General features: G+C 36.6%; 2 protein-coding genes and 2 long non-coding RNA genes across 5 annotated transcripts; 1 reads left to right on the forward strand and 3 right to left on the reverse strand.

Annotated features, from left to right (window-relative positions):
• The first annotated feature begins 248 nt into the window (after nt 1-248).
• On the forward strand, nt 249-3,975 carry LOC105139226 (60S ribosomal export protein NMD3-like). 2 transcript variants are annotated; one of them, XM_011045600.1, is made up of 3 exons: nt 249-398; nt 698-1,594; nt 2,222-3,975. In XM_011045600.1, the coding sequence occupies exon 3, from the start codon at nt 2,224-2,226 to the stop codon at nt 3,757-3,759; it is 1,536 nt and encodes a 511-aa protein (XP_011043902.1). In that variant the 5' UTR covers nt 249-398; nt 698-1,594; nt 2,222-2,223; the 3' UTR covers nt 3,760-3,975. The 2 variants fall into 2 exon arrangements, with proteins under 2 accessions (XP_011043902.1, XP_011043901.1); XM_011045599.1 differs by lacking the exon at nt 698-1,594.
• Nucleotides 3,901-4,866, reverse strand: LOC105139225 (uncharacterized). Its single transcript, XR_844938.1, has 2 exons — nt 4,584-4,866; nt 3,901-4,507 (listed from the first exon to the last, which is right to left on the reverse strand). It is a non-coding gene; the product is annotated as an uncharacterized LOC105139225 (long non-coding RNA).
• A 3,027-nt stretch (nt 4,867-7,893) lies between these two features.
• Nucleotides 7,894-8,374, reverse strand: LOC105139227 (uncharacterized). Its single transcript, XR_844939.1, has 2 exons — nt 8,102-8,374; nt 7,894-8,025 (listed from the first exon to the last, which is right to left on the reverse strand). It is a non-coding gene; the product is annotated as an uncharacterized LOC105139227 (long non-coding RNA).
• Nucleotides 8,375-19,600: 11,226 nt separating this feature from the next.
• Nucleotides 19,601-25,976, reverse strand: LOC105139228 (NADH dehydrogenase [ubiquinone] iron-sulfur protein 1, mitochondrial). The gene is made up of 5 exons (XM_011045601.1): nt 25,390-25,976; nt 23,519-23,765; nt 22,071-22,365; nt 21,085-21,459; nt 19,601-20,829 (listed from the first exon to the last, which is right to left on the reverse strand). Exons 1-5 carry the CDS (start codon nt 25,781-25,783, stop codon nt 19,930-19,932), a joined length of 2,211 nt encoding a protein of 736 aa, XP_011043903.1. The 5' UTR covers nt 25,784-25,976; the 3' UTR covers nt 19,601-19,929.
• Nucleotides 25,977-26,605: the final 629 nt, after the last annotated feature.

A 26,605-nucleotide genomic window follows, 5' to 3' on the forward strand; every position in this document is an offset into this window, starting at 1 on the left:
GGTTAAGATAAAGAAAAAAGAAATACTCAATCCACTTCGTCGTCGTCTTCATCTTTACTTGTATATATATAGCCAGATATGAGATCAGTGACACATGCATCACAGTTATTATACCGGACCGGCCCGGCGGGTAGACCCGGTGGCGGGACCGGTCCGGGCAAGGTTAAAAACCGGCTAGAGCAAAAACGGTCAAACCCGGTCGACCCGGTGGGTCAGCCAGTGACCCGGGCGAGACCCGGCGTCTATATATATTAACTTTCCTTTGAGTCGCTGGCAGCAAAACGATGCCCTAATTTCCTAAGAAGAGCAGCCCGCCCCAAATTTACTTCTCTGTTATCTTTTGCAGAACAAATATTGGGTTGAGATTTCATCGGAGAAATTAGTGTTTACTTCTACAGGTGCTCTATTTTCCTTACGCTTCTTACTTTTTTATGTTTTTTTTTCTTTGTTGAGATTTCTTATTGCAAACAATTGCTGCAGATTTTGAATGATTCCCTCTTTTTTCCATGCTTTTTAAGCTCTTCTTCGGATTGGAACAAATAATTGAAAAAAGTACTCATTTGACAACCATCCTTTAGTCACCCATGAAGAGAAACATCTGAGATGATTTGCAAACATGAACTTTGTTGTTGTCGGTTTCATTCTTCATTTACATAACTGGTTTTTAATGAGATTACAAGCTGTTCAACTTTTTTAGTTACTCTGATAGCTACCACAGCTCCGGGCATACTGCATAATCCATCGGCTAACAGCATCAAACACAGTTCGAGCACATCCTCTTGCTCATGACCAAGAACTTTGCCTCTCATGTCATATTCACATTGAGCACTGACTGTGAAGGCATTTCCTCCATGTTGCCTGTATTATTAGTTTTTGATCTTCTTGTTGATTGTTAGTTTTTGATCTTCTTGTTGATTGATTAGCTTTGCAACAGTGAACATATGGAAAATGAATCGAGTGAGCTTTAGTTTTTTTTTCTTCTTATGTTTTATGATTTATTGCGATTTTTAAGGAATCTTTTGGATTTGTTGGAAGCTAGTACCATTTTATTTTTGTTCTACTGCTTAAATTTTAGTTACACAAGTATTTTCTTCTTCATTCGGCTGCTTATGCTAAAAATGGGTAGGAAAAGGCAAGCAATTCATCACTGGGTTATGCGGTATAGGGATGATGTAGCAGTTTGATTTCTTTATATTCAAGGAGAGGGGCTGACCCGGGTTGACCCACAAGACCCGTGACCCAGTCATTTTACCGGGTCAACTACCGGGTCGGGTTTTATAACTATGATGCACATAACATGAAAATCATCCCTGGATTTATGCTCAACATCCTAACTCAAATTTGCCTTTGCCATTATTACTCAAGTGTGAACACAAAGAAACCATCTTTTGGGCTCTTCTAAGTTGACCCGGCAACCCTAACAAAGGCCCAAATAAGTCTGTTCAGTGTTCACAAAGATATTTATAGCATCTTATCATTTCTTCAAACCTGGTTAAGAATTTAAGAGCCGACCCTCAAGGGTTTTATACTTTCTCTTCACAAAAAAGAAAATAATAAAATCTTCGTTTTCATTGGGATCTTCAATCAATCAAAGGTAAAGACTTGATCTTGTTTTCATTACCGTTGCTTATTTTTCTAGCTGTTTCCCGAGAAAATTTCAGGAAAACAGTAGAGGAATTACAAAATTTGACTGCTTCTTTGACGTTTATGATCTGGCTTCTTGCTTGTTTGTTATTTTTTGCTGTTTTTTGGCGGTTGGGTTTTGGTTTAGTTTAGTTAAGTTTTTTGCTATTATTTAAGATTTTGCTTTTCAGATGGCTATATCGGTCCTTTTCTGGTGCTTTTGTTAAGTTGCTTATAAGCTTATTAAGGAAATTTTGACAAGACATGTTTAAATAAGTTTGATAAAGTTAGGAACTTGGTGGAGATTTTGAATCTTAAGTCGAAGAAACTGAGGTTGTCACCTGGGGTTTTGAAATACTTGTAGTTTTAGCAGTTTATGAGGTTGTTTGGTGTGTGTAGCTGGTATATTAGATTAAAGAAGCATTGCAGTGATGTATATTGTTTAGTTCTCTGGATTTGGATTGTAAATTTTGTCTTTTTGATGGAATTATAGTCTGTCAAGTTAATATAAGGGAGAAAAGCAAATCTTGATATATATGTGTTTGCTTTGTGGATGCTAAATTGTCCGTGTTCTTATTCTTTGTGTTATACTTGCCAGATATGGCCGAAGAAGCAGGCATGTTTATGGTTCATCAAACAATTGGAAGTGTTTTGTGTTGCAAATGTGGTATTCCTATGCAACCAAATGCTGCTAATATGTGTGTTAAGTGTTTGCGCTCTGAAGTTGACATCACTGAAGGTCTAAAGAAGAATGTAATTCTTTTACATTGCCCAGAGTGTGATACCTACTTGGATCCACCTAGTACGCGGATTAGGGCCCAACTGGAATCGAGGGAGTTGATGGCATTTTGTCTGAAGAAGTTGAAATTGAAGTCCACAGGAGTTACTTTGGTAAATGCGGAATTTATTTGGACTGAACCACATTCCAAGAGGATCAAGCTCCGAGTGAGAGTTCAGAAGGAGGTCCTTCATGGTGCAATACTCGAACAAGCATATGTTATTGAGTATGTTCAGCAGGACCAAATGTGTGATTCTTGCACAAGAGTTCAGGCCAACCCTGATCAGTGGGTAGCTAGTGTCCAGCTCCGGCAACATGTTGCTCATAGAAGAACTTTCTTTTACTTGGAGCAGCTGATTTTGAAGCATGATGCTGCTGTCCGTGCTATTAAAATCAAGCAAATGGATCATGGTATTGATTTTTTCTTTGGAAATCGTAGCCATGGTGTTAAATTTGTTGAGTTTGTGGGTAAAGTAGCTCCAGTAAGGAGTCGCGATGACAAGCAACTTGTTTCCCATGATACTAAGAGCAACAACTATAATTACAAACATACTTTCTCTGTTGAAATCTCTCCAATTTGCCGTGAGGATTTAGTCTGCTTGCCTCCAAGGGTTGCTGTTAGCTTGGGGAATCTAGGTCCTCTTGTGATCTGCTCGAAAGTGACAAATAGCATTGCTTTGTTAGATCCTTTCACCCTGAGACACTGCTTCTTGGATGCTGACCAGTACTGGAGAACACCCTTTAAGTCTCTTCTCACTAGCAGGCAACTTGTAGAGTATATTGTATTTGATGTGGACTTTATTTCCCCTGAAGTTAATATTGGTGGGTCTAGATATGCTCTCGCTGATGCCACTGTTGCTCGCATGTCAGATTTTGGGAAGAATGATACCATGTTCAACATAAAAACGCACCTGGGGCATATTTTGAAACCTGGTGATTATGCTCTTGGTTATGATTTACACGGAGCTAACAGTAATGACATGGAGCTTGACAAGTACAAAAATCTAGTCATTCCAGAAGCAATTTTGGTAAAGAAAAGCTATGAAGAGAAGCGCCAGAGGAAACGAGGGAAGCCTCGTTCCTGGAAGCTAAAGTCCCTCAATATGGAGGTTGATGACACGAGAGCTAGAGGTGACCAAGAGAAGATGAACTCAGAGTATGAACAGTTCCTGAGAGATCTGGAAGAGAACCCGGAGTTGAGGTTCAATGTATCATTGTATCGTAACAAAGAATATCAGCCTTCTGAGATGGCATCTATGACTGATGGGGAAGATATACCTTCTATTCCTCTAGAGGAGTTGCTTGCTGATCTTGAGATAAATGACGCCGAAGATGAGGACGAAGGCATGAGGGAATGAATATTAAGTTTTGTTTATTTTTCTGGTTGGCTTGAAATCATCTTTTCATCAAGTAGCTTTATTCTGTGCTTGACATGTCTTTGCTTTCGCGTAATGTAGTTCTTTCAACAAATGATGCTTGTAATTTGTTGTGTTTGTTAATTAGGGAATTTTTTGCTGAATTGACGATGCTTATGCTGAAATGATAGCGGAAAGGAGAATTTTTGGCTGTGTTAACCTTTATTGTTTGAATTAGCCGATGATGCAAAACTGTTGCCTGATTTCTATTATTTTTAGTGGCAAATGGCTTAAACACATCTCGATAACCTGCTAAATAAAGAAACCAGCTACACACTTGACAGAATGATCACTGACCAGCATTTTTGAGAAAATATTGGTGTTGTACTATTTCAGAGCATGAATTGTTGACAAATATCGGAGGATTTCTTTCCAAAAATGCAATGGAACCATGCAAAACATCTCTTTTTACTTTCAACTGAGCTAGAACTCTCAAGATCAATCCAAAAAGGAAAGTCTCAGAAGAAATTCACTGAGAAATGTAAATGCATTTGGTAAAGCACAAAGGCTTCTTTTGCCAATAATCTGGAAAGAAGAAACAAGTAAACATACCTTTGCCACATTGAGTCTTTCACGATGGAACTGCGTTATTTTGCCCAGAGCAGAAACAGCAGCACCATTGACCATTACACATTCTCTGTCCAACGCCTTAGGATACCCTATCACCAAACTTTTAAACCAGGAACAGCCCCTGCCAAAAGAACTCAAGCATTGAAGGACAGCATAGGAAATAACTCATATAGCAGTAAGCAGAATAACAAAGCTACCTCGAATAAGAGGCTTGAATACCGACCCACCAAGCCACCATCTTCTGCAAATATATCAATTTCCTGTGGAACATTAATGAAGTGTGCCATCATGAGAGGCCTGAGTCAGAGATAATCCTCCTGAACTTAGGGGATCTCATCCTTGCAAGGTCTAAGCTGGTCTGGAAGACTATTCCTGAAGTACCATTCTGTTCAAGTTGAATAAAAAAACATTCAAGCAACATATTCAATAAACAAAAACATATTTTCCCTTGCATTGCGAAACTGATACTGTTTGCAACACACACTGGCTTGCAGCTCTTCTATTTACATTGCTAACTAAAATCAGTACAGTGCTCAATAAAAGAGTTTCATATTTCTAAGGATCTAGATGGCCTTGGGGTGAACTTTGCAGAGGGATTAGGAGAAAGCCTGTTACCCTTTTTCTTCGTTGGTGGTGCTGGTTGTGGACACAAACATGCTTGGAGAATCTGTGTTCCTTGTTGAGACTTTCTTTGGAGATTGGTGCTGAGCGTGATCTCTACTTCAAGGTTTGTATAAAAATATAAAATATACATGATTGCTTGGTCAAAGTGAAGTGAAGAATTTTTATTGTTTTGGTATCACTCAAGCAAATAAACAGGCATTAGGTTGGCATGGCCACGGTTTGCACACAATAGTATACAAATTGCTTTTTTCTCTGGCTGGACGCGTCATTGTGAATTCTATGAAGCTTTTCCACCAGTCTCATGGCTATATAGGCCTCCTTTTGCTGGATAGGGTTAACAAAAGTGGACAGCTGGGGAAGAGGCGTTGAGATATGTGTTTTATGATTAAGGCTGAGATTGTAAGAGAATTAGGGTGATTGGGAGGGAAAGGGTGGTGGTGGCTATTGGTCTGGGTGAATTGAGGAAGTGGGTTGATAAGAGGGTAGAGGATTTGTATCCGGTCGAGCTTGCAGAGAGGATGTCGTTGTTTGGGATTGGAGTGTGTGATCCAGAGAAAGTGTCTAGATTGTCTATGGAATCGAAGAATTCAGCTGAAAATTTTGGATTTCTCGGTCACAGTGGCACTTCGATGACAGTGGTTTGTGAAAAAACTATTCATCAACAAATCAGAATTTCTGCATTAATATGCTTTCTTAGTTTCTTACTGTCATTACAACATCTGCGGTGAATGCTTCCTTCTCTGGATGCAACAGCCTAAGAATGTTGCCTTTAGTATGAAAAACATGCTTGTTTGTTGCTGTCATTGCATATTAGCTTCAACGTTGCTGGAAAATCAGCCTGGATAACCTTGCTAGTTACCTTTCCATGTTAAAAAAAATTATCACCACCTTAGACTTAGATTTTAGTTTCTGCCTAGCCCTGTCTTAAAAAAAAATATGACAGATTAACTCTTTCATGCCCATAAATAAATGGCAAGAGCTTGAATTGAATCAACTGTAAAACTTTCTTTGAAATAGGATCTAGCAGTCCCCAGAATCAAGACAAGTCCATTACAAGAGCTTATAGCCCTATACATGAGAAGCGTCTTGGTTTTCTTTAGCATCGTTGATGCTCCAAAAGAACTGAATCACTGTGATAGGACAACTCTCTGTCAGGTCCCATTTCCTATTTTTTGTGTTAAAGGATGGACGAGTCAAAGCTTTTGCAAGTTCTCAATCTTAGAAACAATCTTTTGTTAGAAATACTTGATTGTTGGAGGCAGTGACAATATTTAGGCAACAACACTTTTACCAGTGACATTCCAAATTCGCTAGGAAACTACAGTTACCTTCAATCTATGAGCATTGAAAAGAACATCATTTCTGGTGGCATACCTTTGTCACTTGAAAATTGATCACAGTTACAAACCCTTGACTTTGCTGAAAATCAATTAGCTGGTATTGTTCCCTCATGGCTTGGAGAAAGGTTGTCTAATTTGAAGGTTATCATGCTATGGTCAAACAATCTTTATGCCTCCATCTCTGAAGAACTCTGTTATAGAACTTCTTTACAAGTTTTAGACCTTTCTCACAACAAACTGTTCGGAAGCATACCTGGATGTGTTTAAGAAATCCAGTGCCATGATGACCAATGAGTAATTCTTCTGAAGAACACATACAATCTGATTTATACTACACTAGCAAATATGAGGATGTATTGCTGGTGATGAAAGGGAAAATAAGCTATTATGGCACCACCATTCTGAAGCTGGTAAGAAGCATAGACCTTACCAGCGCCAGCATTCAACTTGGCTCTCTGGCTAGCACTGTTATATTCAGTTCTTTTTTTGGATTTATCAAGCACCTCTTTTTTTCTAGAATCATCGGACACCAACTATGTTCTCTTTGTATCTGCTTATTCACTTATTATGCAAGCATCACAGGTGTTAAACAAACTCCTTTTCACCTAAAGATATTATTGTTTAACTGCTGCATTCATTGCCTTTCAGTGCAACTAGATCTTGCTTGCATGTTAGGAAAGTTCTTCCTTCTTCTTTTCCTTGCTATGCGATTCAGAGTTCATCAATTTGTAATTGCCAAGAAAGCCCGGAGCGTCGCGCGGGCAATCCACCTAGTAGAAACAGAACCAATTTGATGGAAATCAGAGAGCCATCACTGTAGCATCCTCAGTTTCATCTCGTATGTCCTTCAACTAAGTTTTACCAATAGTCGCCATACAACAACGTAATTTAACGGATGAAAATTTTGATCATTATGCATTATTTAGACGAGAATAGATAAACTCACCCATATTGCTTAAATATTAGGTGAGGCCTCAAATATTATTATTCTATAATACACGCTGTTAATATTTGGTTGATAAAACTATAATATATTGATAAAAACCATTTTAATTCAAAAAATTAAACTATTACATGACACTTTAAAATATAATTCATAATATTTTCTCATTCCAACTAGAATAATAAAAAAATACGTGTGAGTGCTGATAAAAGTGGCCATACAACCAGCAGTCTGCATCAAGAAATAAACACAAGGCAACAAGCAAACCTCATTCCAAGGAACATATACAAACAATTAAATCTGAAATGAGTATAAAAGCAGCATGTCCAGTTAAAGATGACAGAAACTACAGACTTTGTCAGAAACATTTCTTCTTTCTGATTTTCCTCTTCTACTAATTCTTGCTTTCTTGCGTCAATGTCCACCATTTTGCTTCATGAACGAGATGGTCTGTTTATGAGAACCTTCATTATCTCTACCTAGAAGAAGTTGATTTGGTCTTCGCCTAGAGTTGGTCCTGACAACTGAAAGAGAAGAGATCATGGTTAAGAAAGCAGCCTTTGTTAATGCGAGCACCACTTGTCGACGATACTGTTCTTGGAAATTCCAGGCTCAAATGCTTGGAAAATTCTTTAATTGTATTTAGAGCTGCCAACAAATGCGAGGGTGGATATGTTCATTGACAACTTCTGTAAGTAATGCTGTCATATCATTCAAATCGTGTTTCCATGCCTGCAACACATATAAGCAACATTAGCCCAGGGATGATTGAAGGAAGCACTTTCTAAGAATTTACCCTGTTCCTCACCCAGGGCAGCTGCAATTCTAGCCAAGGTCTTCTTCCCATGAGCCGAAAATCTTGACAAGTCCTGATTCTTGTCATCTCTCTATGCAGTTTCACATTCTGGTTCATTTTTTATGACTTCGAGCATAAACAACATCTTTTCATTGAACTTCGTGATAAAATGTGGCAATTCGAGTAGAATTCTCGATCCTGGTATCTTTCTTCAGCTAAAATGACTACATATTCCAGTGCAAGAGCCTGGTTTTCCGCTACAGTTCAACTACATTATCAAAATGGGTACTTAGAGACAATGAATTATTCTTTGCCAACCAAATCAATTTGATTCCTTGACCACCACTTGTGCATATTGGTCTGAATAATGATAGACCGAAATGAAAAGGGTATTCACCATTTGATCCAAATGGGAAATGTACCTATAGTAATTCGATCGATTTTTCCAGTACAAGATAAAATTAGTTGAGTTATGAACTGCCTGAGCATATGCCTCCATGCTCATTTTAGAATCAAATATATTCAACAACCTATTATGGCATTGTGGCATCAACTTACAAAGCAAATGAAGTGCACACTTTAGTTTCCCTTCGGATCTAGAATTCAAAGATTCCTAAAGAAACTCAGTAGGCTCAGGCCATTCATTTCGATCAATTACTACTTTTTGACAAGCTTGGCTACAAAATCGTGAATTTTAGGCAAAAACCTTTCTGGCCTTGTGTATAAAGGCAATCAAGAATTGCAGGCAATCTAGAATTCAAAGATTCCTAAAGAAACTCAGTAGGCTCAGGCCATTCATTTCGATCAATTACTACTTTTTGACAAGCTTGGCTACAAAATCGTGAATTTTAGGCAAAAACCTTTCTGGCCTTGTGCATAAAGGCAATCAAGAATTGCAGGTTTCAGTTTTTTCATCCTCGAAGGAGGTTTCTTGCCAAAATCCATGCTGATCATCACTTAGAAGAAGAGTGAGGGTCTCAAATGTACTGTTTTTGGTGTCCATTTATTCAGGGATTAGATTAAAGCATTTGCGTTAATGAGGTGGTCAAATTACAAAGTCGTGGTACTTTAGCCCTTGGATGCTGGCAACTCTATGTCATGGGGCCCTCGAGCTTCTTTTCTGACATAGGCGCGGTGGGTGTTATAAGAGCAATGGACAAAGACACGTGTTTCTTTCTTTCTGGCAGATGTTCAATATCAGAATGAGTACCTCTTTTAGATTAGAAGTGATTGAATAAGCAATCTATTCCTTTGATTTATGCATTCCAGGAACTGTTAGGGCAAAAAGGGTGAATGCACATAAGAATAGTTCATATACATTCTGCAATGAGAAAACTTGCTGATTAGCACCAAGGTTTCGAAGTGGGACAGACAACATTGACGACTAGAAATAACAAATCTAGGATGATAATTTTGATTCCAACTTCCTTCGCAGATGGTTTTCCATGGATAACATGAAGGATCTCCAGGTAGAGGGGATTGACCTTCTCCTGTAAAGTTCCAATTGCTTGATCATTTGGCTTACAGTTTCCTCAGTTGCTAACTTCTTACCTGCCCACAGGATCTGAACAAAAAGAGAAGGGACTTACTCTATGATAAGTAGAATTCACAGAAATTTAAGCAATTTTCTGTTTTTAAACAAAGGATGGAACTATTGGACTGTACCTCGGCATAAACAGTAACAATCTTGTGAAGATTTTTCTTTTTGGGACCAAGAAGTTCCACATCTGACCTGAAATGAAATAAGAAAAATACTCCATCAGTGGAAAATATAACTGACTGTTTCTAGTTGTACTTCAAACATGTGATGAAAATTTTGACTTACACTTCAACTAGTGAACAAAGCTGATGATGCGCAACTTTGGCCTCGTTTAGATTATTTTCCAGCGGCAAATGTCTTAACCATGTCTTTAAAAACTGTTAAATAGAGAAACAAACTTCACAGAATGGCCATAATATGCTTTCCAAAGGACAAATTAATTCCTAGCTTTGCGTGTGCTACTGTTTTACTGATAACATGCTCTCCTGTTGAAGATCAGCGACACAACGTATAATGAAAGAGAAAGAAAGAACTAGGGTTTCACGAGTCTTAAGGTTATAGCCCTAGACCTAAACCATAGAGAAAACACTGTTTTAATATGTTCTGAAATTCAATAATCCCAACAACTCTTCTTGAAATAACTTACAAATGGTTTGAATAGATGCTAAACTAACCTAAACTAATTAAAACCTAATTAAATCAAAATTCTAAAACCTAACTAGGAAAAGAATATGAAAATAACTAGGAAATTAAAGCAAAATCCTGAACAACAACTTCTAGATCTAATTTGGACATTACAACAAGTTGACCCATTATACCGTATTTCTTCTAGTAAATCTGCTAATTGTTCGAATCCAATTTCTTACTAGTGAAGAATGGAATAGTTGGAATGAAACAGATCAAAATTATGTTCATTTTCATCAGAAGTTGGAATGAACCAGATCAAAATTATGTTCATTTTCATCAGAAAGCTCGCTTTACTTGTTCAGTCTTCTATACTTGTTCAGTCTTTCTTCTTGGACTTGAACTTGTCAATACGTGCATCGCTTCAATAAGTCCAAAAGGAAAGTCTAAAAGGGAGTAGAAGATGAAATGTGTACGCATTTGGTAAAACATAAAAGCTTCCTTTTCCATTGATCTGGGAATAGGAAAAAAGTATATATATACCTGTGCCGCATTGAGTTTTTCACGATGGAACTGCAAAAACTTTCCTAGAGCAGAAACAGCAGCATCATGGGCCATTACATATTCTATCTGCAACGCCTTAGGATGGTCTATAACCGCTTTCAAAGCATAAAAAGCCCCTGCCGAAGAGAAAAGTGATGTGATTTATTACAGTAACAGACTGCACTGGACTAACTCATGTAGCAGAAAGCAGTATAACAAGCAACCTTTAAGAAGAGACTTGAATGCAGACCCACCAAACTCAGCAAATATCCCAATTGCCTGGACAGCCACCTGAAACGACAGTATTTTGAATCAGAAATGCTCCACATGAATGCGTGCCAACATTACAGGCATGAGTGGGAGATAAACCTCTAGAACTTCGGGGTTCTTATCCTTGCATGCCTCAAACAGAAACAGAAGACAAATATTGTACTGCCTGTTTTATCAGATTGTATTAAGCACATTTAAATAACAAGCTGAATCAATAAAAACGAAGTGTTCTACCTGAATGCTTCTTCTGGGAATTGCTTCGCAACATCACAAAATATGCGCAAGCCAGTTCTTCGCTCTTTAGCTATTTTATCCTTTTCCTGAAGGCAAAGAAACAAGGGAAAATGAAAACAATTAGATCGGAATTGGAAAGTCATCAGGGTAGCCTAGAAGCAGCATTCATGCTACAGTTTTATGGATGAAACTGAGATCAGTTAGCATCACAGAATCTGAGCAGAAATGAATGGTTAAACTCACCCACATAAGTTGTATGCAAGGCAAAAGCTTGCCGAGGAATGGTGTGAAAGAAGACATCTGTATTCTGATGAAAGTGGCCAAACAATCAACGGCCTGCATCAAGAAATGAACATAAGGCAAGAAACAGAACTCATTTCAAGGAACCTGCACAGATAATTAAATTTGAAATAAGCGGCAAGGCATATTTAATTAAAGATGACAAAAACTACAGACTTTGTCATAAACTTTTTGTTCTTCTTGTAACGTCTGTTTTATTACATCAATGTCCCCTACTTTGCTTCTTGAATTCAAAACATTCATTATCTTCTTCAAGAACAAGTCAGTCTGGTCTTCATCTAGAACAGGTCCAGACATCTGAAAGATAAAGAGCACATTAGTACGCGAACAGCATTTTGCTATAACATAAGAATTCGATTAGCAGAATCATTATCCTTGGAAAGATATATAGAGGGAAAAAAAATATGATTAAAGTAGAAACATGCAATTTGAATTCTTCTGATGTAAGATCATAGACAGCTATACGCAGTACAGATTTATTAAAAGCAATACAGACCTTCATGCATTCCTCCAATGAGTCCAAAATTATTGCAGCAATTTCGGGCAAGGATTCCTACTCAGCAATAGCAATTACAAATTACAAATTTCTTAAATGGCAGCGAAGCTTAACAAAAAGTCATTTCTTTGATTAAAAAAAAATGTCATTTCCAGATAGAAATTACCTTACTTAGTGCTTTTACCAAAGCTGGTAACACATCAGAACATAACTTCTCGAAAAGTGATTCATCAGACAATTCAAGATTCCCTTTTTGTTTTGCTTCTTTAGATGATTTTAATAGCACTGGCATGGCTAGTGTGGAAGCACAAAAAAATTAAATTGTTACTGTCAGTGATGCAGGAGCATTCCTGATAAATAAAAAATTTACATTGAGAAATTAAGATGGGATAAATGGTGCTTAACAAGGTTTAGGACAGCTGAAAACTCTCATAACAAGCTCAGATTTTGAATTTAACTTCAAAGGAAAAACTGTATTAATTCTAAGCAAAACACTATGCAATGCATATATGACTAGAAAGCTACACGTATCTAGGTTCTGATGCTTCAAATGGTGCCTTCTTTGTCAAGGAACATTGATGTATAAATACCTGAAGCAGCAACTCTTCGAATCTCTTCGTTGAGTTGAAAGTTGAGAAATGGAACTAAAGTCTGAGCAACCTACACATATACAGCCTTTTACGTTTTGTTTGAAGAGATTCAAGAAAGGAAAATCATATGAAGTGCTACATAACTAACCTCTTCGATCCATACAGAAAGTCCTTCCTTCAACTCATCAGCAAGTAAATACAGCCCTTTACAAGCTGCTACTTTCTCCTCCAGGACCTTAGTCTTGATCCATATCTTTCGTTCTCCAAGAATCAGGGCCCTGATACTGTAAAAATCATATATCCCTCAGCAAAAGGAAAGGGCTAAAAATCATAATATCAGATCATTATTCGAAACACCAAATGTTGCTATCTTATTGTTAAAATAATTTCTTCTGAAAGCATAAAGCTAAAAGAAAAGATTTCTCTATTTCAGAGTAAGCTTATTCCATTGAAGCATTGTTTCTACAAGTATAAAAAATCAGGAATAAGAAAAGAAATTTACTTATAACATATGCATATTAGGAATGAAGAAAAATTTTCATCTTAAAAGCCAACCTTCCGTCTGATTCTTCAACATTGTCAGGATTCTCAGGTATAAGGACATATGATCCAATTTTAGCAGACCTGAGCAAACGAGGAATGGAGACACTCATATAAGGTTTGAATTCTCTTCCCAAGCATTTCCCCAGTCTGGCCCATGCCTGAAACATGGTTATTGATTTGTGTTAGATAAAAAGCAGGTATAAATGAAAGTACTGCGTTTATGTTTCAAATGAAATCGAAGAAGTAACATTAACATACTTGCAACAGCTGACATCTCATTGGATCATTTGCCTCTAATTCAGATCTTTGTAAAGAGATAAGCATTTTCACAACCTTGTATGAGATACCAAACAGTTAGTGAGGCAATGATCTCACAATTACAGAACATTTGGCCTTGCTGACCCCATCTGTTTGGGTTACAGGCTGACTTCAGGTGGTCTATTCTTAAAAACTTTATTGACAATTACCATATCAGTATCATCTCTGATCTTCTCCTTTCCTACAGCCATCCAAACCATAGTGATGCAATCCACGGAATTTGCAAGAAGGTTGTGATCATGTTCTTTTTTCGCAGTCATCATTATAACCTTAAGGTAAGGCATGACAGTACTGTAATACTCCGCAAACTGATCCTACAGTGTCAAAATAAAAGGATAAATGAAATGTAAGAAAAATAAAACTTCGATTAAGAAACTATCAAGAAGTACCTGTGATGAATAAGCAACTGCTGACAATACTTTTAAAGTTTCACCCTTGATCATGTGCTTTTCTTCCTGCATTAGTGCCAAAATGAATTATAAACAGGGGTGCATACAGTAGAATGAATTGTATTTAAGATAATATACCCTTAATTCTTCGAGCAATTTGGTGACAATTTCTTTTAGGTAAGGATTTAGAATACTTGGAGTGCAGTTCGATGTGAATTCAAACAATGCTGAATAAGCTTGCACCTGAGAGGATATAATAAGTAAAATATGAAGAATCAAGGACATAAAATCTATAGGCAAGATGGCAAAAGGATACTGATAATACAAGATTAAGCCAGGATTAACTACTTCAGGAATCGAAGTACCTGAACGCGGGGATAATTGAAATCATCCATGGCTTTAGTTAATGCAGGAAGAACTTGGTCGCGATACTGGTCTTGAAATTCAGGTTTCAAATTCTTGGAAAATTGTTTAATTGTATATAAAGCTGTCAAACGCACACAAGGGTGTATGTCTTCTTTGACACTTCTTATAATTCTTCCTGCCATTTGATCCCAACTGTGTTTCGACTCCTGCAAAATATAGAAACCTCAGGGATGATTTTGAAGTCCAATAAAGCCACAAGAATTAGAACCAATGACAAAACATTGGAATGGAAAAGGAGAAATAATCTGAGACCTTTAGACTTGAGCATCTCTCTGCAACAATGCCAAGGGAAAGAACCGCAGCGTGGCGGCTCTGCCAATCTTCAGCACAAAAATTAATTGCAAATAATCGGGGGAAATACCTCATAAGAACTTCCCCACCTAAGGCGGCTACAATTCTATCCAAGCACCTTACCGAATGCAGATTATGTGTATCACTCTCCGCAGTTCCCCATTCTGAGTCATCTTTCAAATTTGCTAGCAGAAGCAAAATCTTCTCAAGAAACTTTGGGATTGCGAGTTGCGATCCTAGCAACATCTGTCGACCCTGAACTCTTTCTTCAGCCAAAGCAATCACAAATTCTAGTGCAAGAATTCTTGTTTTGTCTTGGAGTTCGACTTCACCTAGGATCCTAAGCACAGATAGAACTACATAATCAAAGTGGCTACTCAAAGTCCATGGCTTCTCCTTTGTCAACACAGTCAATTCCTTAACTACCGCCTGTACATCTTTGTCTGATTTATGCTCAACCAGAGTGGAAATGGTCTCCACCATTTGAATCATAAGGACACTATACCTATCATGGTTCGATCGATTCGTCCAGTACAAGAGAAAACGATTTGAGGTCAGAACTGCCTCAACCTGTACCTCTAAACTCATATAATCAGAATCAAATATATCCACTAAACTATCATAAAAGGAATCGGGACTAACAACAAGATCTTCGACAGCACAATGCGGAATCAACTTATAAAGCAAAGAAACAGCATACTTCACTTTTTCTTCAGAATCAGAATCCAAAGATTCATAAACAAACTCAAGAAGCTCAGGCCAATCATTTCCAAGTCTTACTTCTTTAGTGGCAATCTTGGCGACAAAATCGCGAATCTTATTCAAATTCTTTATTGAACTCTCTGTATTCAAAAAATCAAGAATTGCAGATTTGATTTCTTTATCCAAGAAAGAGGTTTCTGGACAAGGTCCTTCCTTATCTTTTGTAAGAATCTGGCATAGAATATCAAAGGCATACTCCTTGCAGTTTCCAAATTCAGAGCCGCAAGTCTTATAGAAATAAACAAGGCAAAAACAGAAGGACGTAAGGTAATTGTTTTTAAGGTAATTCAAGAGGTTTTGGGCATACATTAAATCAGTGGAGGTTTCAGGGAAGTTAAGCTCTTCAATAAGACAAGTAAGAGGTAAGGTATCTGGTGATTCCAGGATTTCCATGGCTTTACTTCTGAGATAGTCCCTAGTTGAATTCAGGGATGACTGCGTCGGCTGTGAAAGTAATGGTGACCTCTGTGAGCCCAATGATGGTGGCCTTAGTCTTGATGTTGGTGGTGGTGACCAGTTTATGGCTGAATTTGGGTTTCCTTGGGTCGGACGGAGTTTGGCCCTCAAGAGCGAAGGCAGGGACATCGATGGCGGTGTAGCTGAATCCTGAGGTAGTGGCGATGAAGTAGTGGAGGCCATTCTTGAAAGATTCTTAAAAATGGAGAGTTTCTTGAAGAAGAGCTGATTTGAATCATTTGAAGGGAAGGACTGAAATTTTAAAAGGGCGGGCTTTCTGGTTTTAGTTAGTTGGTTGTTGAATCTAACGTAGTGTGATTTCAGGGACTAAATTGAAACATTTTCTTTAATGAGGTGGTCAAATTGGAAAAATTAGATTAATCACGGGGCTTTAAAGAGCACAATGACATTATTTTATAGATACCACCATAGAGATAATACCATATATACGTGATAAGAAGGTTACAAACAAAAAACATTATAGTGAATGAATCAATTATATTAATATATGAAAATAAATTCGACGTTCAGAAATACACAACCTAGCTACCTTATCATCCCAGTCCCTCTTAAAATCATTATTATTAAACTTGCCCTGTCCATAAATTTTTTTATTAACTGGATCAAGGTTCAGACCCGCTGGAGTTCACACCATGCAAGATGTTAGATTCGCAAACATAATTATACCATCTTTACAGAGATGGGTTAAAGAAAATAAACAGGTTTAACATCACTGATAGGGGAAAATGGCATTAGCCTTGAACTATTAGCAGACTTTGAGGCATTTTCACTAACACTGGCGGCTGCGCAGATCGTATTTCTTTTTATGGGAGTAGTTGTTGTTGAATGCTCTCCAATTTCTTCTGGAACTATGAAGTAGGGATCTCAATGATTAAATCAAGCTAATATATCAAGTTATTAAGTTGACGTTTATGGAAATCTCAATGAGTCGTCTTGCTAGTCAAGGAAGTTTGTTTCATTCTTAATTTCCTAGGTTCAAATCCTTTTCTTTTCAAGATTAACGTAGGTCTTCCGTTAATTTGCACGTGTCTCGATTAATTTTACGGGTTCTGAAATTAATAATTATATAACTTTTCGATAGTTTTGAGATTTGTAGGACTCGAACAGGTAATCTCTAAAAAGCAAAAGGTTAAATTTTGACATTACACTTGATAGTAAAAAATTTCTTAAACATAAAAATGATTATTCAGGTTATTAGAAACTTTTTGGTATTGTTATTACAATCGCTCAGCAAATTAACCTTGAAATTTACTGATCTGACTAAGCAGGCTTGGCAAAACCCTTGTATAGCTTCTTCGATTTCCGATAAAAATAAATATAACCAACAGTGGTTCGAATGTATATAGAAAGAATTTTTTATATATATATTTCTTATTATTAGATAGTATCCATAAATCACATGATAGGTACTTAAAGATCCAAAGTAACCTTCAAAACAGTTTTAAAATAGCTATTTTGTACTTTTGTGTTTGCATGGAGCTCTTCATTATATCTTCATGAAAGTCTGATTGTTATAAATAACGTATTAAAGCTACTTTGCCTGTTTGATCAAAATTAGTTATATCTTTCTAACTCATATTTTAAATTAAATTATATTAAAGTTATTTTTATGTGATTCAAATAATTTAATATATTTAAAAATAACTTAATAATCAGGTAAAAATATGGATTGACTACAAATAAAAAAAAATTCAAGAAAACATGTTAATAAGAGAAAGGAGGAATTATAATAGAATTTGTTTTTCAATAGAGTTTAAACTCTTCTGGGAATTGAAGTCCATCAACAGGTGTTCTAGATACAGGATCGAATCCAACAAGACCAGACTCCAAGAAAGCTTCATGAACAGAAACAACCAAGAGGTTGAGAACTCACTCTTATCACCTAATACACTCCTCAATATACGAGCAAAGAACCTCTCACAGGCCAGGATGTTTCTGAATCAATTGTTTTGAATACAAGGAGGTTGATCAATAATGGTGCTGTAGTTTCAGGGTCTTCGGCCGGGAGCAGGACATAGTTGTATCTGACTTTCGATCAGAATAGATTTCCCAAGTTTTGGATTTGTTGCAGACAAATTGTCTTGAGAACGACAGGATGAGCGAAGTTAACGAGTTTTGGAAAGCCTCGAAGGATCAGCATGTTATGCCATTGTCCATACAACTTTCCGAGAGGACTGGTGAGACTCTTCCACCTTGCTTTATGAGCCTGTCATCAGATTTAAAGCTCGAGATTTGGGATTTCTTCCTGCCACAGATGCCGTGACAGTGCATGCATAAATTCAAAGCAGCAGAGTTTGTGTTCGAGCAATGATATATGGAAGCAGAAGTATGTGGATGGGTTTGTATACGCCTCCGAATCCCAAAGCTTTGGAAATTGGAAGAACAGATTTGGCTGGGATTGGAAGATTAAGAAGAACAATTACGAGGAGACAAAATCTGAGTCCTGCCAGCAGGATTTCTTCGACCCCAGAGGCTCTTTCACTTCCTAATTCAGGCCTTCTCTTCTGACACTGAATACTTATTTCAAACAGAAGGAGATGATGTCCATAGCTCGAGCAAATGCAAATTTCTGGATGTCGAAGTTTTCTGCTAGATCTTAGAGTAGCATGAAGTCCACTTGAGAGTGAATCGATTTTGATGTTTATTTGTCATATGGTTGGGCTCCTGCATTCTCTCAATTGTCTGCATTCTCTCAATTGTAATTTTATCTTCTTCGATTGTTTATGTTCATAATTCAACTATCTTGGGGCTCGCCTCCTGCCTTTTTCATTGATTAAATTTTGTTTGCATGGATTTCAAACCGTAAAGCTTCAAGAAAAATTTTAAGTCTAAATTCAAAGAGGACATGGATGCAAAAAAGGTTTTTTTTTTTTCAAGAAATTGTTGAGACAAAATTGTGATGTGCACAGTTTTTTTATTATGATTTTTTTGCCAAAAGTATCTCTAGTTAAAACCACTACTTTGTTTATTTATTTCATTCTAGTATAAGAATATTTTTATTTATTTATAACATGCCTTGTGTAGTAAAAACTTATCATGAAAAGCAAGTTTAAATAAAAAAATAAAATATAAATAAATCTTGATAATTTTTACGTGAATGTATAAAAAAATAAAAGAATAATTAATTTAAATAAAAATGCATAAAAACTTCACAATTAAAAAAAATAGATATTTTACTCTAATTGAATATTCATGAGAATTTTTAATAGAAAATTATGTACATTCATATTTAATTATACATAAAGTAATTATTACCATTAAAAATATTTATTCTTATGGTGTCAGCACATGTTTTTTAAAATACTATTGTAAGTATTATATTTAGAAAAGGATTTTATTTTAAAATATTTTTAAAAAATAAAAATAGGGAAAGACCAACATAGTCAAGCCTAGACATGTATAAACTTGAAAGGACAACCTAGATGTGTTTCGCCATGGAAAGCTAAGACCTTCGTACATGTTTTAAAAAAACCACAAGCCAGCACCAATACAAATAAATTCTTTCAAGTTCTATTAATTTCAATCATGTTTTCATTTATACGAGCAAAAGAACCCGTATTCAGGGCTACTTAATACTGAAGGGAAACTACATGGATTTCAACTAAAGTCAACAAAAACATCTTACCTACAATGAGTTTACCAGGGAATGAGCCGAGACTATTGGCACTCTTACCTATACCAGTTCACCGTGTACAGAGAATAAAAACGAGAAATAAATGTACTCTCAAGGGTCTCTTTATTAGATATGATTGGTGAACAGAAGCAGAGCTGCCGCAAACTGGAACATATTCTAAAATCCAAGCAACACAAACAGTGAAGTCTCACATCTTACACACCCAACGTTTACAGGGAAATGCTATTTAATTCAAGGACATGTTACAGTGAAATAAACAGAATCTAAAAATTGCCTTATTGGATGTACTTCCGATGTTCCAGAAGCTAGACCATTTGCCAAACAAGGCCTTGCACGGCTTGAATGAAGAGGTACATAGAAGAGTGAATTTGCAATTTTATTAAAAAGATCAAAAATCCAGAAGTCACTTCTTTAGCAGCAGTGCACTGCATTGAGCCATTATTTTTGATGCCCTGGTAATAGAATCAGTCATATAGAAATTGTCTATAGCAGCTTCGAAAGGAGTTGAACTCATCTTCTTAGTGACATCAGGCTTCAATGAAGCCCAAAAGGTAGCTGGCTCTCTTTCTTCCACGCTCAGGAGGTTTGGTGCAACTGTCTTAATCCGGGATCGGATGGCCCCAACTGTATCGTAGGGCAACTGCACCCCCGCTACCTCAGAAAGAGCACGAATTATCTTCCAGTCATCCCTGGCATCACCAACTGTTGGAACTGCAGGCAAAGTCTGCTGCGTACACCCTTCTGTGTTTTCATACGTCCCTTCCTTCTCACTGAATGCTGATGCCGGTAGAATTACATTGGCACGATACACACCACGGTCCCCATGGTGCCCCTGATATACAACAAAGGCATCATTTGGAAGCTTTTCCAAATCCACATCATCAGCACCCATCAGATACACAAACTTGGCACTCTCAATACTTTGGCTTGATTCTGGCACAAGTCCAAGGTCAAGGGCTGCAGCTTGGGCAGCATTGAGAAGCAACACATTGAAACCATTCCAATCAGGTCGTACAACATTCCCATTTTTCGCTATGACTTCAACAGCAGAGAAAATTGCATCCTTGTCCGATCTCTCAAAGAGTCCAGCACCAACGATGATGGCTGGATTTTTGGCATTTGAAAGTGTCGAGCAGAAGGGGTGACGACCCTCTGCAATTTCAGTTAGAGTTTCAGGACCGGTGCCTAGATGCTCACAATCATAGTTGAAATCAGTGGGAGGGCCAACATAAGCAACCTTTGCATTACTTCCTCGAACTGTCTTGCGGATTCTGGCATTTACCATGGCAGCTTCTACCCTTGGCTGACAATTCATTAAATGAATTATGAGATTACATGACCAATAGTCCCAATCAATCCAAACATGTTGTAAACAAGATTACTTCAAAGTCATTGTGGCAATGAAAAAGTGTGAAGGAGTGTACAAATGCAAGGAACAAATTCAAGACATCATACCCGCAGAAGACAAGTTCATAGTCGTGAAGTCACATTCAATGATATAGTGGCTGTAATCCAAGAATTCAATTCTGCAAATGATTGAAAATGTCAATGAGATTACCTGGGTTCCAACCAAGAGGAAAACATCTGCATTCTCAAGACCACTAATGCCACTGTTCATAATATATCCAGATCGTAGATCAGCATTTGGACTAGGGCCATTTCCTTCACACCAGACATTATTTGATCCCATTTTGTTTAAGAAATCTTTCAGAGCCATCATGGATTCAGCATCAGATAGTTTACCAGCAATGCCCACCATTTCCTCTGGCTTAACTTGATGAGCAATCTCACCAACCACAGCTAAGACATCATGCCAGCTCACAGCCTTAAAGCGCCCATCTGCACCGCGAATCATAGGATCATTTAGCCTCTGCCTCTTTAAACCATCATAGCAAAACCGAGTTTTGTCAGATATCCATTCTTCATTTATATCCTGAAATATGCCAGTCCAGAATCATGAGCAGGCACCCTTGAAGTCTCGTACACCAAAAACACTAAAACCACCCATTGATTAAACTAAGTAAAATACACAAGCTAGATTGCCTCCAAAGTGATTCACTTGATAGAAATTAAAGCCATACAACCCCAAATCATTCTGTTGAATGAAACAAGTTAAATGGACCTGATAATCCTTCATGAACCGAAACAGCACATCTAACATAACAATAACTTATATTGTGTAACATTAAACCACAATAAACACAGCAGCCTACTTGTAGAACGCTACAATTAAGCCATTGATACATTTATTCCCTAGCAATAGAAAATATACAGGTAAATTGTTGTATATTATATAGTTTAACATTTATAGGCTCACAACACCCTTGTCAACATCAGCAGATGGATACAATGCAAAACCACTAGTAGACCTAATTGTCAAATATGAAAAAATAGCATTATTTCCTCTTCATGGAAAATTATGACCCTTTCAAAGCACGGGACAAATTTGCTTTCAGAAGGAAGCAATTTGATGCTTTGGTTAGACCAACCAATAAACTATCTGAAAAATAAAGAAAACAACACACCACAGTTCAGGGAATCTACCTCATTCAACCGTGGAGTGATGCGCATGACCTCTGGACCTCTGCTATCAATCCGGATGTTGGATCCAACTGCATCAGTGATATCAATGGTCTCTGTACCTTTCAACTCCCAATTTCGAGCTTTAAATGCAAAAGGTTTTGAGGTAAGGGCTCCCACAGGACAGATATCTATCACATTTCCAGATAGTTCACTTGTCATAAGTTTTTCAACATAAGTTCCAATTTCTTCTCCACTGCCACGACCTAACATGCCAAGATCCTGAACCCCGGCAATTTCTGTGGCAAACCTCACACACCTGTGGGTCAACAAAAGAATAAATTAGTTTGCATCAAAAGATAGTACAGTGTGCACAAAACTACAACCAAGATTTATAAGTGCTAACAGATAGAAAGAAAAGGTTGATGGAAAATTACACAGCAATCAACTGTAACTTTAACCATTGCCAATATTGCATCATTTGCAATTACATCAAAGACTCATTTTTACCACAATAACCCACAGCACACAACCTAACTTCATCACATCACAACACTAGAGTGAAAATAAATCAACAGATCTTTAACACCTAATCAACCAACATATCAAATGCTAAAATGAACTAACAAGTTAAGTACATGAATGATTATCCAAGACAAAATAAGTTGGTTAAAGCAAAATAGAGAAAACTTGCTGGCTTCCAATCAGTTAATCATAAAAAAGGGTAAATGATAGAAGTCTTTCCATGGCAGGCAGGACTATTTTAGGAATTATCCCATTCATCAATTTGGGACATCCAGCATAAACTGCTTCCAAATATAACTAGAAGAGGGAGAGGTGGCAAAAGCAAGAAAATACAAACTACAAGATATAAAAGGAGATGCATGCAGAAAACAGGACAATAACATGATATCATAAGATTGTACAGGAATAGTATTTCTGGATAAGTCAGAACAATCACAAAGATTAAACTAGCTTCCACTTCTTTAAGTGTAAGAATGAAGCTAGAGATCAAAAATCAAGCATGAAAACACAAAGTGGAGCCTAACCTAATTTGTGCCAAGTAATCTCTTATAACCTTGATCATAGTGACAAAGCCTGGGATTCAAACCCTAGCAAGGTCTTGGTGCATCATTCATCAAAACAGAATATATATATATATATATATATATATATATATCTATATATATATATATATATAGATATAATAACAAATGGGGGAAATAGAAAAGGATTCACAGACAAGATTTGATCACTCTTTGCGGCATGGAGAAGCAAATCTGAAAGAAACTGTCCTAAATAAAAAGGCTACACAGAAGTAATTGCATCGTGGTCCTAAAGTCAAATTGTTGCCATGCAGAATATGCATATAAATATTCTCACATTTAGCACTACTTGCCCAAAACAAACATTTAATAGTTTGAAATAATCATGTTCATATAATTGATGGAAAAATGATTTCAGAATCAAACCTTGTACACTGGATGCAACGAGTCATAACGGTCTTAACCAGAGGGCCAAGATTCTTATCAACAACTGATCGCTTCACTTCAGTGAACCGGCCGCGATCAGATCCAAATGCCATACTCTGATCTTGAAGATCACACTCTCCACCTTGATCACAAATTGGACAATCCAATGGGTGATTCATCAACAAAAATTCCATAACCCCTTCTCTTGCTTTCTTTGCCACAGGTGTGTCTGGCTTAATCTTCATTCCTACAATATAAACCATCTGATAAATAAAATATAATTAAGAAATAAAACAAGCACAAAGGAGGATACAAATTCTTAACTAAGCAATTCTGAAACCTCAACCATCAAATTAAGAACACTAAGCTGTCTAAGATACTAAGCAAAAATTATTAAAAAAAAAAAGGGAAAAGAAAAGGAAATGTGCAAGTTCATAAGAACTTGCATCATAAAATCAACGTTTCTTCAAAAAAAAAGGGAAAATCAAAGGAAACGTGCAAGTTCATAAGAACTTGCATCATAAAATCAACGTTTCTTATGACCATATAAGCAAATCAAAATGCATTTGCAAATACAATGCATATCATAAAATTAGGATAAATCATATGCACAAATGATAAAGTTTTTTGTTTAAAGTAGCAAATAAATCAGAAGCACGGACATTGAGAGCAAAAAAAGAAATCAAAAACAAGAAACATCAAATCTATCATAATTAAATCAAATCAAAATTTTCTGCTGGAGAAACTGCAAGAAACTAAAACCAACTACTCTGAGTCACAACTATAAAACAAGAAAAGAATCAGAGAGATCGTCTAAAATTTTATAAAGGTAAACCAAACAAAACTGAGCCAAAATAATAGACACCTTCAAGAACCTCTAGAGAAATAAGCAAATGAGGAAAACAATAACTTTAAGAACAACATCAAACTATAAAAATATAATGCATCGAGCCTTGAATAGGAGAAAACAAAAACCATTAAGAATAGAATGTTCAATATATTAAACAACTAAAGTATTTCAGAGTCTAGGCCCCCCAATGTCACACTTTGAGCATTGGAATGAGCCACAAAATTTCCGTTTCTAAAAAATAACACATTATATCATAAATTAAACCCCATTTTTTGTTGGTAAACAAAACCCACAACTAAATTGAAAATCCAAATAAGCCACAAGAACATCAATTGCTAATTAAACCCATCAAAATCACAGAAATCAGAATCGTAAATTACCATTTATATCTACCAATAGAGTAAATTAGAGAACTACCCAAATCACATAAAGCCAAAGCCTAGAACATTAATTATTAAAAAAAAATCAGTTTTTCAATCAATAATCAAACAAGTTAAATACTTTTTTACCAAATTAAACACCAGATAAATCTATTAAGAACTCAACCCCCGACGAAATCATAAAAACTCAAAACGCACGTTACAAAATGAATTAAAACAAAACCCCAGATGAACCACAAAAAATCCAAACTTCACTCAAAATCCACAGAAATTACACTAGTTTCCACCACATTCACCATCCAAATCAAAACCCAAATGACAAAAAACATAAGAACCTAAAAAAAGTCCAACATCCCATCTTCTACTTAAAATCAGAAAAATCACAGGACGAAACCAGAAGCCCCAAATTCCACGTGAACTATCAAAAACAGTCATAAATTATCTCTCATTTCAACTAATACAGTACATTAGAAAACTAATCACTTCTAAAAAAACCCAAATCACAAAAGGGCAAAATCCTAACCATAAATCTCCAATCTTTACACAACAATCAAAACAAATGACACTCATTTCCACCAAATTCACTATCCAAATCAAAAACCCAGATAAAAACAAACAAAAAACAAAATTAAAGCCCTAACCAGGAAGGGCAGGCATAGCGCAAGAAGCAACAGGCTTAGGACTCTTCTCCACCTCAACAAGACACATACGACAGTTCCCAGCAATCGACAACCGACTATGATAACAAAACCTCGGAATATCAACACCAGCAACTTCACAAGCTTGTAACACTGTCATCCCTTTCGGGATTTTCACTGGATACCCATCAACAAACACTTCGATTGCATCGTCCGGGTTCGGAAAGTGAACTCTGGCACCACCTAGTGGTGTTCGTGGTGGAAGATCAGGTTGTGGGGTGGTTGCGGGTTCGGCCGATTGAAGCTCCGGTTTAGTCACGATGCAGCGTAGAAGGAGGTTTCGGGCGGCGGTTTTTTGGGGTCTTATGAGCCTTGAAGCTAACAAGCCTAACCCCATTTTTGTGTTTGCGTTATTTTTTGGTGTCAAGGTTGGAGATCTCAGAAGGAGAAATGGTGGGGGGGAGGAGGAGGAGGAGGCGTGTGTTCGGTGTTTGCAATGGTTAATGAAGGGGTGTTTACGTGGCGGACTTTTTGACCGGCCCGATTTACTGTTGTTGGGCCAGTACCTGATGTTTTTATCAAGTGATCAAGACTACTGGTAGACACGTTCCTATATATTATTATTTCTTTAATCATTTAAGTTATTTCAATTTTTATAAAATATACGAATTTGTTTAATAATGTTATATGGAAAAGTGTCCTATTCTTACGGTTTTTCAAGATTTTGAATTATGGGCCCTTTTTTTTTTAATTCTTGTATTTATTGTTTTGTTTAGCAATAGTTTGATTTATTATTATTATTATTATTATTATTTCATGAAAGTATGCAGTTAGGTTTACACTTTGATGGAATTTGCTCACATTTCGTTATATTCAGATTGTGATGCCCAAAAAAGTAAACTTTGATGTCCATATTACATCATTGTTAATTAATCCAGTGGAAGATTAATAGAGGGAATCCAAGTACATGGTTCTTGCATCGAATAGCTTTACGTTTAGCTTCTTCCTAGAGTAATGTGATTTTTGAATTATTTCTCATCTTATTTTTAATTATTTTTATATATTTATATTAAAAAATAAAATATAAAAAAAATATTTTTAACTAAAAAATATTTTAAAAAAATAAACTAACTCACAAGAAAGATGGGAAAATAATTATTATAGGAGTTACCCTCCCACCATAGACTTGTATAAGTCTATGGTGTGTCGCCCAATAACT

The sequence above is a fragment of the Populus euphratica genome, unplaced genomic scaffold (assembly GCF_000495115.2).
Source record: "Populus euphratica unplaced genomic scaffold, PopEup_1.0 scaffold89.1, whole genome shotgun sequence".
Lineage (NCBI taxonomy): Eukaryota > Viridiplantae > Streptophyta > Magnoliopsida > Malpighiales > Salicaceae > Populus > Populus euphratica.

Coding starts and splice junctions, on each gene's coding strand:
- LOC105139226 (XM_011045600.1), top strand. CDS start 2,224: ATGGCCGAAGAAGCAGGCATGTTTATGGTTCATCAAACAATTGGAAGT.
- LOC105139228 (XM_011045601.1), bottom strand. CDS start 25,783: ATGGGGTTAGGCTTGTTAGCTTCAAGGCTCATAAGACCCCAAAAAACC. Junction 23,766..25,389: donor CGCTATGCCTGCCCTTCCTG/GTTAGGGCTTTA, acceptor TTTATATTGTAG/GAATGAAGATTAAGCCAGAC. Junction 21,460..22,070: donor TCACTCCACGGTTGAATGAG/GTAGATTCCCTG, acceptor GGCATATTTCAG/GATATAAATGAAGAATGGAT.